The sequence below is a fragment of the Coturnix japonica genome, chromosome 7 (genome assembly GCF_054131305.1).
Source record: "Coturnix japonica strain WE chromosome 7, WE-NBRP24, whole genome shotgun sequence".
NCBI classification, from domain to species: domain Eukaryota; kingdom Metazoa; phylum Chordata; class Aves; order Galliformes; family Phasianidae; genus Coturnix; species Coturnix japonica.
In genome coordinates this window covers 33,508,700-33,522,319 of record NC_140669.1, presented here as the reverse complement: position 1 = coordinate 33,522,319, position 13,620 = coordinate 33,508,700, and the positions used below count along the sequence as shown (strand labels likewise).

At 43.9% G+C, this 13,620-nt stretch overlaps 1 protein-coding gene across 2 annotated transcripts in view; it reads right to left on the bottom strand.

Moving 5' to 3' along the window:
- The window catches only part of SLX9 (SLX9 ribosome biogenesis factor), a 47,768-nt gene that overhangs the window by 32,477 nt on the left and 1,671 nt on the right, over nucleotides 1–13,620 (bottom strand). For both annotated transcript variants that reach the window (XM_085553781.1, XM_015867811.3), the window contains exon 2: nucleotides 12,993–13,101. Coding sequence is in view for 1 of the 2 variants with exons in the window: in XM_015867811.3 (XP_015723297.2) it covers nucleotides 12,993–13,101 (109 nt within the window). In the remaining variant the exon portion in view is untranslated. The remainder of the gene's footprint in view (nucleotides 1–12,992; nucleotides 13,102–13,620) is intronic.

Here is a 13,620-nt window from a genome sequence, read left to right as displayed (position 1 = left end):
TGGACATATAGGTCATATAAGAATTAGGCTGAGAGAAAAACAAGTTAGCAGTGAAGCATTCCTTTGGATGCTTCTCCACATACAGTGTTAGCTGCTTGTGGTTTAATCCTACAGAAGCTCCATCTCCCCTGAGCTGGCAGTACTTAGAAGCTTCAAGAAGCTGATTTTACTATCACTGCTCTATGATCCTTCACACTGGGCAATGTTTTCATATAGACGGCATTGTTTTATACACTCATCACATTTGGAAAAACTGAAAGAAGAGCTAGAAAAATTTGTTTTGCCTTCTGCAGTGCAAAAAAATATCATTCAAAAATACAAAGCTGACCTAGAAAAAGGAGGAGTTATTCTACTGCCCTCTAATGAGCACATCTAACATCTAAAACAGAGCACTCTCAGAGAGACGCTCTGCTCTGCCAGAGGCATGCCCTGTTCTGCTGCAGAGCTGTCAGCAATGAAGTCACAGATGCAGCAAGATCTAGACATACAGGAGAAACACCTGGATGGATCCAAGACCTTTTCTGTATTTTCCCAAGCTTTAACTAGAGTATATGACCACATCTGGTTCTGTTTTCCTTTCCCAAAGAGAGGGAGAAAGGGAGAAACTCCAACCTTCAGGACACGGGCAAGTATACCAGCAATCACCTCTGCAGCTTCCATGACCAAAACACGCACAACAGAGAGATGGCAAAAGCAACCGTCCTTCAGTTCCAATCCACTTTGAAGGCTGCAATGTGGCACAAGAGATACCAAGGCATTCAAAGAACAGATCACTTAGAGTAGGTCATGGCTACGAAATATCTGTTACATGACTAAATCATTAAGTGCAAGTATAACATAAACATAGAGGAACGTCCTTCCACAGCTGCCTCCACTAATGAAAAATGAGTCACTGGCAGGGAATTCAGTTCCTCATGCAAAGGTGTCTGTCAGTCTGGAGCACATTCAGTTTCATGATTCAACAGTCAGTTAAAAGAGCAAGTATGGGGGGCTGAGGAACAGCCATAGAGCAACGCTTCAGCCTAGTACTGAATTCAGTCACAACAGCTACAGTCACATAGTGACAGCAAATGGGGTGCTCTCCCCACTTCAGCAGGGAAGGGGAAAGAAAATAAGATGGAAAAAATGCACATTCCAACCCAAAAGAGGGCAGTGATGAAGACAGGGAAGTCTCTTATCCCTTACAATCACTGTTCATGGGTCCCTTGGAGCTGGCTATGTCCAGGCCTCCTCCTGTGAGGTTCCCCCTCAAGCAAAACCTTGCCACCTACACCCAACACAGGGAAGGAGGCCAACACCCTCTATTTTGGAGGAAGAAGAGAGATGAAGTTATAATAACCCCATATAAACAGAATCTACTAACACATCATGTGCATCTGCTGCAGCAGAGGACATGTAAGCCAAGCCCTAGGATCAAGAACCAATGACAAGAACCATGAGTGACAGCTGAAACATCACTGAGAATCAGTTAAAAGTGCTACTGAACAAAGTAACTTAAAGTCAAAATCATGGTTTCTGCCAGCAGATTTCCTGCAGTCTGGAAGAGACATCGTGTACCTGTTGGCTGGTATACCAGGATTTTTTCAACTTGAAATACATTGTAAAATAGCTTCTGCACGTACAGACACAGCCTGTGTCAGCAGCGGTTAGGAAATGTCCTAGCCGTGTTACAGAAGCCCTTTTCCCATTTCGTAACAACATCCAGAGACCTGAATTTACAAATAATCTTTCTTTCAAAAGGAACGAGAAGGAAAGAGATGTAAAGATTACTAGAAAATGCACCAGAAGTAAATCAGCTCAAAGCACGAACATACACAGCCTTGTCCAGTACGAATGTGCAAAATAACCTCAGAAGCCCAAATTCTTTAAGGAGATCTACTGACTACACACGCGTCTCTTGCATGCAATCAAGCAAACAGTGCTAGTGGGCCAGGAAGGGAGTTTCCTTGCAGTACCCTTCCAGACCCTCTGAAACTCCTCACTTTGCTGTAATTATTGTCGACAGCACTACACCGAATGCCTTCCAGAGTACCTTCAAGCCGACTCTCTACGCATTCTTCTGCACGACTCATGTCCTGTGGTTAGCTTCATGGCATACTTGTAACACTGCCAGCTCAATAAAAAGCTGCACAAATTACCATCTCAAACTACCCAGAATATTTCTGAACTCACTGTTTTTAGCTTAGGCCATGTCCATCAAGATTTACAGCACAACAAACTCTCTCTATTAAAAACCAAGGAAACAAAACTCTTACTTTCTTTCCATAAGCCAACTGACTAAAAAGCTAAACCCAAATAATGTACCCTTACCAGTTATGCCACATACGATCATCAATAATGCCACTTCTGGACAAAGTTAGCGGGCAAACAGAGTTCAAGCTGTTGCATTCATACAGTGTAAAGAAAATCCTCCCCATAAATTGTTCAAAAATAATCTTTTACTACCTCTGTATTCCAAGGATCCCCTAAGCAGGGTGGATCTCAGCAGAGAAACCAGAACTATATACCTCTTGTGTATAGTGATTTTGATGGACTGAGGAAGAAAGAAAGCTCCACGTGAGTATTAAGTTTTCCCATAACTATAACTTATGAGCTGTCAGTAGGGTAACTGAAGGATTACTGTTAACTGACTCTATACTAAAACATAACAAACAAGCTTACTTAGGCAGTGAGGCTGTTCCATTAAAGGATAACTTACATACAATAATACCATGGATCCCACTTAGTCTGAATTACAGACATCAGCTCTGGAGAGTTCTACTATTAAATACACAGCCCACGATTCAGATAATACACTGGCAAAGCAGAGATTTATCTCTAGTAATCCAGCGATCTGATTTATATGGATGGCAATCTTAACACAGAAGACCCTTGGAAGAATACCCAAGCAAAATAATCTTCCTCACATAGACACTACCCAGCTGTATTATCAGAAGAAAGAGGAGACTGATTCTGAGGTGATGCTCCAAAGCTCCAAGCCAGTCAGAAGGGACAACCTAGAAGTGAGACTTCTCATCCACCCTTCACCAGTCTCCACCAATATTCTAAGCAGCGTGTACATTAAAAATAAAACTTCCAGGGTATGTATTTCAGAAATGTTTGACAGCTTGACACAACTCCATACCTGCTCTGGTGACAAGGGAAGAGCTCTTAACTTCCAGAGCTGTCAGTCTGGCTGTCTCCACAACCACTTCTTCCCCCTCATGGGATTTTCTTTCTCAATTTACTTAGGGCATAACTGTTCCAGCCATGTCCCATGGGACAGTTTTGTTACTTGGACTCAATGTGGGGTAGTATCTTTGCCACCAGTGCAGAACCAGGCCTCCTTTCTTTTGAAGCATTTGTAATTGTGTAACTCAATTATGCCAAGGCTGTAACATGTGGATTTTAATTTGTTATCTTCTCCAGCTCCAGTATTCTTCAAAGCAGGGTTGATTTTTTTTTTTTTTGTGCAAAGACATCTGAACATATTAAACTGATTAAGAAGGAGAAATCCTTGCTACATTAGTATCCTTTTAAAGCTCTGGGAATCATGACCTCACAGAGCAAGATGCTGCACCACATGCAAGCTGCTATGCCAGTCACACCTGATCTGGATGCAACAGTCTCAATGCAGCAGAGCCCCTTCATAGCACAAGAGACTGATGCTGGACCTAACAACCACACACTGGAGCACTCAAGTCTTACAAAGGCCAGAGGATGTGGCTTCACAGCTGCTTCTTGGAGGTATTCATGAAAAAAGAAGATGTAGCACCGAGGGAAACAGTTTAGTGGGTATGGTGGTGATGGGTTGATGATCTTGGTGGTCTTTTCCAACCCCAATGACTCTATGGTTTTATGATTCCCCGCAGCACAGCTCTCAGCCCTGCTGCTCCAACAGCCAGGCTCATCTCCCTTCCATCCAGGTGAGCACACACTTCCACCTTCATAGCTGGTGAATGTCACAGTCACAGGAATCAAGCAGAATATGCACGGAGAATGATCTGACATGTTGTGCAAATTCCGAAGACTTATTTCAGGCTCCTCCTGCTACTGACAGCCTCCTCTCCCTGAAACAGACTGCAAACATCTTGGCAGATCCAGACATTCTGGAAAATGTTACTGTTTGTGTAGCAGTGAGTATCCATGACCACAAGCTAATTGTGGAATTGTTTTTAAAATGTTAATTTTAAGAATAAGGACTTAGCCACAGCCATAGGGAAAAGAAGGGAGGAAAAAAAAAGTTAATTACTTCCATAAATATTAACACAACTGATTTCCGTGGTCTGGCAAAATGCACTCACAACATGGAAACACTGTCGCAAGAAGTCAAAGCACTTGAAACAGCACAGATTTCAGCCATGCATTTAGCCATCCTAATTTAATTGCGCTGACTCTAATTAAGCTGGAGTTTCACGCAGCTGTTCTCACAGAGGGCCCCACACTGTGCAGACAATGAATAATAAACTGATTTTAACAAGCGTGGACTTTCTCTTGAAATTATTTGTAAGGAACCAGAATATTAAAGTTACAGAAGAGTCCCACTGTATTTCAAATTTTAACTCAAGCTACCTGCAATAAGTCAGTGCTTTCAATTTCAAGCAGTCCCATGCAGTTCAGGACTTAACAACTTGATTCTTTAGGTAGGGCCTCACTGGTTTTCACCCTTTAAATCTAAGCAACGGAAGAGTCCCCTGGCCGTGAGGCGATCTGTTGCAATCTACAGACTTCTGATGGAGGGTTCTGCAGATAAACACCATCTTGGAGAGGCTTCCTATACTATCTGTCAGTGTCAGAGCTCCTCTCAAACACCACTCAGCTCTGTAAAGGTCTGTTTATTAATCAGAGAGCAAAATTACCCTTACAAGGTTATCTGTCTTAATATAAGAACAGCTCCTAAAGACTTAGAAAGAAAAAAAAGCAAAAGGATTTTAGTCAAAAAGCAGAGAGGTAGGAAGTAGGATAAATTGCCACATCAAGCAATTTACCCAGGTAAAGCCATAGTCAAAAGCAGACTGCCAGTAGTTCTAAGGCCTGAAATGATTTACAAATGAAGTGGTATATTGAGTTATCAAATGTCATGCTTTTATGATTGTTGGTTATCAGTATTCCACACCATAACATCACGTAGTGCACAGGGAGTTAAGGAGTTACCGCTCCAGGTCTGGGTATCTGCCCCGGAAAAGAACTACTACATTCCCAAGGGACTGTTCACCATTCTGTTATCATTTCCATTCTGTTATCATTTCCACTCAGGGGGAGCAGCCTTGGTAAGTCACCTGACTTTTCCTCCTTTTCAGTCTTCTGGCTTGTCTTGGCTGCAGGTGCTGTCTCCTCTCATCATTACAGTAAGGCCCTCAGCTTTTGGACGCTCTCTCTCATTATATTTATTAGCTCCAATTCTAATTACATTGTATTATATTATATATTAAATATTTTTAAACACTCCTCCTCCAGAATGTTCATGTTCTCAGCCTACTGTTGTATAAGAAATGAACTGGGCTCCATCTGCCCCATGTCAGTCAGTGCTCCATCCCATTCATACGGTTCAGAGAGTATCCTGCAGTTTGTGTCACACCAGTGAGGGGTACAATAAAAGAAAGGTTTAGCTACAGCTCAGGTCAATGCTTGGAAATGGACAGTGTTTTACTTACTGCTTACTAGCCCAGAATAAAACGCTGAGGAAAGCTGTCAGCAGCAGAATCGTTAAGATCCAGTAGCTTCCCATGCTAGGGTTGTACAGAATAGTTATCACAAGGAGAAGATTTAAAAACACCCCAAAGTTGCATCAAGAAAACGCAGCAAAGGCTTAAAAGTGATATTCAGACAGGATGAACTCATGAAAACAGAACAGGATGTTTTCAGTCTTTCAACTTCCAGACTCTCTAGAACACCAGGAAAGAAAAAAGCAAAACAAAATTGGAAACCCAGCTGCATAAGGCCAGTACAGCACCATACACAGGAAAGCAGAGATGCTTTAGATGCTTTAGGGACGCTGCACAAGACAGCAGGCAGTATGCTGTATGGAGGTGCAGAGAGGCCCAGAAGGTCTGCACTGATAACACTGCCAGCACCTCCAGCCTGTTCTTACTATGCCATATTACCAAATGGCTGCTTAAAGAAGGTACACAGCGTCAGCATTAGATACAACAGGAAGGGCAAAACTACACCACACTCTGTGGAGTAAGACAGCAAACACCCTCCCTAGAGAAGAAAACTGCTCCTTTCAGAAGCACAACTCTGACTCATATGGTGGCAATTCATGCACAAATGTGTTGAGAGGTGAGGATAGAAGAGGAAAAGCAGCCCTAGCACAGACAAGGAGTAATCCAAGAAATAGACAGCAGCGAATTACAAGACACAAAGGTTAGTATCCTGTTACAGCTCATAAAGAGTAACAGGGGACTGGCCACAGGTGCAATCTAGCAAGCAGCAAGTACAACAGCTAATCCACTGCAGCAGTACCAGAAAGGAGCTGTAGGAGCAGCAATGCTGAAAACAGAGATGACATGCAGATTCCAGCAAATCAAACAAACAAAAAAGCACATCACATGAAGTTAATACACGGTTCCATCACAGGACCACAAAGCCAACCTGCCAACCATAGATGAGGACACATAAGGAGAAAGGAAATGGACAATAAGCTACAGAATCCAAAGAGAAGGAAGCAGTTATCTGATATACCCAGCAAATCTGGAACACCAGAGCAGAAGTTCAGGTGCAGAGAGGGCTAGCTAGTGACTCTGCAGAGGCAGACTTGATAACAGGGTGGTGCTCCTGAGTACGTTGATGACATTGTTGTGTGGGGCGATACGGCAGCAGTTGTTTTCACAAAAGGAGAGCAAATAATCCAAATTCTTTTGCGAGCTGGTTTTGCTGTTAAGCAAAGCAAAGTAAAAGGGCCTGCCCAGGAGAATAAGTTCCTAGGTATAAAGTGGCAGGATGGACGTCATCACATCCCAACAGATGTGACTGACAAAATCACTGCCATGTCTCCACCGACTAGCTAGAAAGAGACACAGTCTTATAGCGGGCTTTTGGAGGATGCCAAACCCCCCTTTTATGAGGTGATGCGAAAGAAGAATGATTTTGCATGGGGCCCTGAGCAGCAGCAGGCTTTTGAACAGATTAAATAGGAGATAGCCCGTGCCGTGGCCCTGGGGCCAGTACAGACAGGACAGGATGTAAAGAACATCCTCTACACTGCTGCTGGAGAGAAAGGTCCCACTTGGAGTTTATGGCAAAGAGCCTCAGGAGAGACCCGAGGGCGGCCCCTGGGACTTTGAATTCAAGCATACAATTGGTCTGAAGAGTGCTACACTCCAACTGAGAAGGAGATCTTAGCCACGTAAGAGGGGGTTCGGGCTGCTTCTGAAGTAGCTGGGACTGAAACGCAGCTCCTTCTGGCACCTCGACTGCCAGTGCTGAACTGAATGTTCAAAGGAGAGGTTCCCTCCACCCATCATGCTACTGATGCCACCTGGAGCAAGTGGATTGTGCTGATTACACAACGAGCACAGATGGGGAACCTCAGTCATCCAGGAATTCTAGAGGTGATCATGGACTGGCCTGAAGGTAAAAAGTTTAGAGCATCACCAGCAGAAGAGATGTCACATGCTAAAGAGGCCCCATCATACAACGAACTACCAGAAAATGAAAAGAAATATGCCCTGTTCACTGATTTATCCTGTCGTATTGTAGGGAAACATCGTAAATGGAAAGCTGCTGTGTGGAGCCCCACATGACAGGTTGCGGAGGCCACTGAAGGTAAAGAAGAATCAAGTCAGTTTGCAGAAGTAAAGGCTGTCCAGCTGGCCTGAGATGTTGCTGAACGGGAGAGGTGGCCAATGCTTCATCTTTATACTGACTCATGGATGGTGGTGAATGCGTTATGGGGGTGGTTACAGCAGTGGGAACAAAAATAACTGGCAGTGGAAGGGTAAACCTATTTGGGCTGCAGAGCTGTGAAAAGACAGTGATGCCTGAATAAAGAATATGGTTTAAAGGTGCACTACGTGGATGCTCACATGCCCAAGTGTTGGGCTACTGAAGAACAACAAAACAACCATCAGGTAGATCGAGCTGCCAGAATTGAGGTGAATAGTCTCAAATTCCAAGTCTCAAATAGACTTGGAGTGGCAGAACAAGGGTGAATTATTTCTAGCTCAACAGTCCCATGAGACCTCGGGCCGTCAAGGAAGAAATGCAACACACAAATGGTCTGGAGACCAAGGGGTGGACTTAACTAAGGACTCTATTGCACAGGTTATTCATGACTGTGAAACATGTGCCATAATTAAACAAGCCAAGAGGATGAAACCTCTCTGGGGAGAAGGGCAATGGCAAAAGTATAAATATGGGGAGGAATGGCAAGCTGAGTATATCACCTTGCCACGATCTCATAATGTTAAGCGTTATGTGCTTACCATGGTGGAAGCAACCACTGGGTGGCTTGAAACATATGCAGTACTCCATGCTACCGCCCAAAACACCATATTGGGTCTTGAGAAACAAGTCCGGTGGCGACACAGCACCCCAGAAAGAATTGAGTCTGATAATGGGACACATTTCAAAAATTCCCTTGTGAATAGTTGGGCCAAAGGTCGTGGCATTGAGTGCACTTGGTGGGTGATGCAGAAAGAAGGAGATGTTCAATTGTACTACAAGGGAATTTGATGCTGGGGGAGTGCAGCCAGTAATTCTATGTATATATATGTATATAGACCTGTGTGTGTAAAGCATTTTAATTATTGCTTATTTGTATATATAAATATATTGTTTTGTTATGTTATGAATATATTGTTATGTATTGTTTACTTGTATATATGTATTTTAAGCATGATGTAGTGATGTAGAATAAGGGGTGGAATATCATGGTTTTGTAATTTTTGCTATTGCTATTCCACATCATAACATCCTGTGGAGCACAGAGAAGAAGAACTAAACGTCCCAGAGGACCTCACGGTCAGAGAGGGAAACACGTCACAGAATTGATGCTCGCTCTCTCTCTCACCCCTGGCAGTGGGTGTGGGTGTGCTTCCAACCCATGTGCCTTCCATTGCAAAGTAGGCTTCTCAGTCTTTGGAAAACTCTCTCCCTCTTATTTTATTTGATTTATTAGCCTCAATTTCAATTAGATTGTATTATATTGTGTTATCTTGCATTCCAATACCGTAGTTAGTAAAATAAGTTTTTCTCCTTATATCACTGCCACTGCTCTGTTTCCTTCAGCCCAGCTCCCATTTCCCTATCCCTTTTTCCCTTCCCATTTTTGGAGGCCGGGGGTGCCACAGGCCTACTGCTACCCCCATCACGGACATAGATTGATCAAGATAACTCCGTGACATCACCAGAGAACCAAAGCTCCCAAGACAGAAGGGAACAGCACAGCACACATGCCTGAAACCCTCCTATAGCTTTGCACAACCTTGTGAAGATCTAGGCTTCAACAGCAACAAGGCCCAACACAACTTCTGCTTAGCCTAACATCAGCCTATGCCCCCTGCCTTGGTAACTCCTGCCATGCTTCCTTACAGTCTCCTCCAGGACCCTTAACCAGCTCAGGACCAGACAAAGCAAAAGCTTCCAATTTCTGTTTCACACTTGCCTGGCTCACCACTGGCACACAAGGAGCAAGCACCAACTACAGGAGAAGTTACTCATTCCCAGGAAAGCAGTCTGCTAGAGTCACACTTGAATTGGCCTCTATTTGAAAGAAAAATGCCAGAGGTAAAGCTAAAGCACTGCTCAAAATAGTATGCAAGTAAGAAGACATTATGAGTACCATAATGTAAGAATGATAATACTATCAGAGAGCATCCAAAGGAGGGCTGTGAAGTTGGCGAAGGGTCTGGAGGGCAAAGTGTGCGAAGAGCAGCTGAGGTGCCTTGGTTTGTTTGGCCCTGAGAAGAGGAGGCTGAGGGGAGACCTTGTAGTGGCCTGCATCAGGGGAGGGTCATACCAGGGTTAGGAAAAGGCTCTGCACCAGAGTGGTGGGAATGGAGCAGCTCTCCAGGGCAGTGGGCACAGCTTTGAGACATCAGGGCTCAGGGAGCATTGACACCATTATCAGACACAAGGTATGGATTTTGGGTGGTCTTTTGTGGAACAAGGAGCTCAACTCGGAGATCTCTGTGGGTCTCTTCCAACTGAAGACAGACTATGATTCCCTGATTCTACGATTAAGAAACAAGCCCCGCTCTGCATACACTCCCCATATGGCAGGCCATTAGTTCTGACTTAGTTGGAAACATTCAATTCCCACGCTAGAGAGGCTCTGCCAGATGAGATTTATTTTCTCACACTAGTAACAGAAGTCCTTGCATGAATTAGATTATGGCAAAGAATTTTATTTACATTACGTCAGTGTCTAAGTAAACTACATTGATAGGAAGCAATCATTCAGCAAGCAACTCAGACTTAACCCCAGTGTTCATAACATCGCTGGCTTTTGTCACTTACAAGCATGTTGAAATCATCTGGAATCCTGTGTTAAGATGAGCTACTAATTAAAGACAAGAAGCAGAGCACAAGAAAGTAGTTGCAGTAGGTCTGCTTTATAGCAGAGCGTGGCTCAGAGCTCCTCATATTAAAATACTTTCCACTTTAGGCCACTATCTCTCTACAGTCACAGATGCAAGGGTCAACTGAAATGAATTCCATTTAGGTGACATTTTGAATTACAAGTTCACCCTCTCCTTCTCATGCTGCAAGTTCCCATTTTCCCAACAAACCAGTACTTATCAGCAAACACAAGCATTCTGAATCAGGCTTGCCTCTAATGAAAGCAACAAGACCTTTTCAATGAGCATAGCAGATGTTTTGACAGGGCACATGGCTCCACTAGATGTACTAAGAATCCTCAGAAATCCACAGAAAACAGGAACTCCACCAATGCATGTAACCCCTTTCTAAAACTACAGAAGCATTCAGCATGAACTTTATACACTTGTTCAAAGCCAGGACTGAATTCTACACAACATACCAAGTATCGTGTTTTGGTGCACATATACTGTCTGCTCTTTTCACTGTCTCTGCCAGGATTGTAATGAAGTAGGTGGCAGATGCAGCCACTCTCCCTCACTACACAGCTTTTCTGATTTCCATCACACCCTCCCTTGCTGCTCTTGCCCAGCTGAAGAGACATCCTCATCTCTCCTTCTCCAAACCTCTCCTGGCTCAGTGTAAAACTTCTGAAAAAAGGAGGGCAAGACGACACACAGTACTAAAGATCTGCAGGTAACACGGACTTACTCATAAAGGGGCATAACCGCTCTCAAGTTTGTTCTCTTTTCCTCCTACTTCCCAACAGTTGATTACGGTTTTTTGACCACTGCCAAGTTCCAGGCTGACTTCAACTAAAAGCTAATTCCAAGCTCTTCCCAAGACTAGATTCATAACTGGAAGAGACCAGATTCATGAGATAAAGCACATGATATACAATATAGAAATATTAGAAAATTTAAAAATATAGTTCCAAGTGCCTGAACGAACAGCTGTCTTTAGCTGATCGTTTGGAAAGTGCAGAGAGCACAAAGGATCTAAAAGACACCAGCACACAGCCTCAGGAGTGAATTAAACATTGCCAGGCACTGCACATCTGCATCATCAGCAGTGCACAGTGATGAGCAGCCCAGGTCTATTTATAAACCAGACACGCACAGCTGTAGCCTGCAAGGAAAGACCAGGATTGCAGGCTGTCAGTCCTCAACAACATGTTGTCTAATTTAATTAGAGATGGCCATGTTCACATGTGCATGCATCCTTTTCCCAAGAGAATTACAAACAATAAGCTCAGTGTTTTGAAAACAATACATTTCATCAAGGTTTCTGTGCAGGGAACAAGCATCTCAAGCAAACATCCTCACACAACCTTCCCCCACCCTATGTCTAAAACATGACTGAGGGGCTACTGCAGCCACAGCTCACCATAGGTTAGGTGACCATTAGCCCTTGCATAATTGCTGGGTTATTTATAGCCCTGACTACTCCCTACGTGAAAGCGAAATCACACAACATTAATGGGCATGGAGAGAATACATTAATTTATGTTTACAAATGAAGCATTTGGAAGTCACACACATCTTGAAACAGACATTTGCACCAGGTCAGATCACCTGTGCCATCAGTTTCTATTGAAGCAGTTGCAGAAACAAAGTTCTGTCTACAACTAAGCAGCTAATGGGAGCATTTTCTTTCTGCACAACAGGAAATAAAAGCCACTATCATCCCCTCGTTAACTCCTCTCACTGCACGCTCCCCTGGTAAGCCTAACTGTTCCATTCAGGAGTCCTTGAACAGTGTACCCAGCATCAGCATAGCACAGGATAAGAGAACTGTCTGCTCTCAGGTTACCAGGGGTAAAGCACTACTGAGGAACAAGCCAAATTAGCCTGGACAGGACAATGAAAGCCTCCAAGATTTGCTGACAAAATAAGGGGGCATGAATTACACCTGATGGTGAAGCAGAAACAGAAGCTAAGGAAGCCTGGAGGCCAGGTGACAGCCTGGGCTCTGCTGTCCCCACATACCCTGGGGGCCTCTGGCTGCTGGAAGACATCCACATGAAGGCACAGCCTAGACCAGCATTATCTTGTAGACCAAAGTGAGCTCCACACCAAGGGAATAGGAAGCACAGATGGTGAACGTGTCTTTCTGTGTCCTGCAGCCACAAACCAAAGCCCCTTTTAAAAGTGCAGCATCCTGTAAGAGCACAGGACACCAGGCCAACATCTGCCAGGCCCAACACTGTCAATGCAGTCCCAAGTGAAGTAAATGAGTCTTTGTTCACAATCTAACGCTGTATCCATTCAAAATACAGCAGCTCCATCCAATGAACATATTTCTCCAGTATTAACTGCATGTTTTCCACCTGTAAGGCTAATCAAACAGCAGAAACCTTTGTCCTTACGATGGCTTTCCTGGCCACAAAAGGTTATTTCCTCCAGCACCAGGCGGTTCCAAAACATCTCACAGTCCTGTGGGCACCTACAGATCAAGATCCTGCTCCTCACCTGTCCTGAATGAAACGGTGCTTCTGGAGTCCAAGTCAAGTTTCTTCACCAGAGAATTAGGGTCAATAGTGAGCCCAGAAAAGATGTCAGATGATGAGAAGTTCCAGTCCTAACAAGAAATATTAACCAGGAGTCAGTACCAACATCACTAGCCGCATTCATTAGAAACAAGATAATTAAACCATGTACCATCCTGCTGGGAGTAATGAATACACTCCAGTAGTGATGTGCTTTCATCAGCAGACAGGGGGAGCACCCAGGGCCTTGCCACCATCCAACACTCTGGATCCCAAAGCTGTTACCATTTTTAATGCATCAGTACCTGAACCCCACCTCATTCAGTTGAATTCAAGTTCAATTATGAACAACACTCATAGGAAAAGCCAGACTTATAACAGATATGTATACAGAGAACAACGCAGGTTTTAGGCTCTTGATCTGTTGCCTGTGTTAGGAGACATGAAGAAGACTCACTGACTAACCACTAGCAACTCACCAAGCCTTCACCATCGCATTCCTTTAAGCACGCAGTACTTCCCAAACCCTAAGCTTTGCACTAGCCTCTCTGGTTTGCTATGGAGAACTCACTGCATTAACCAAGCATCACTCAGCAGAGAGACACAACTGT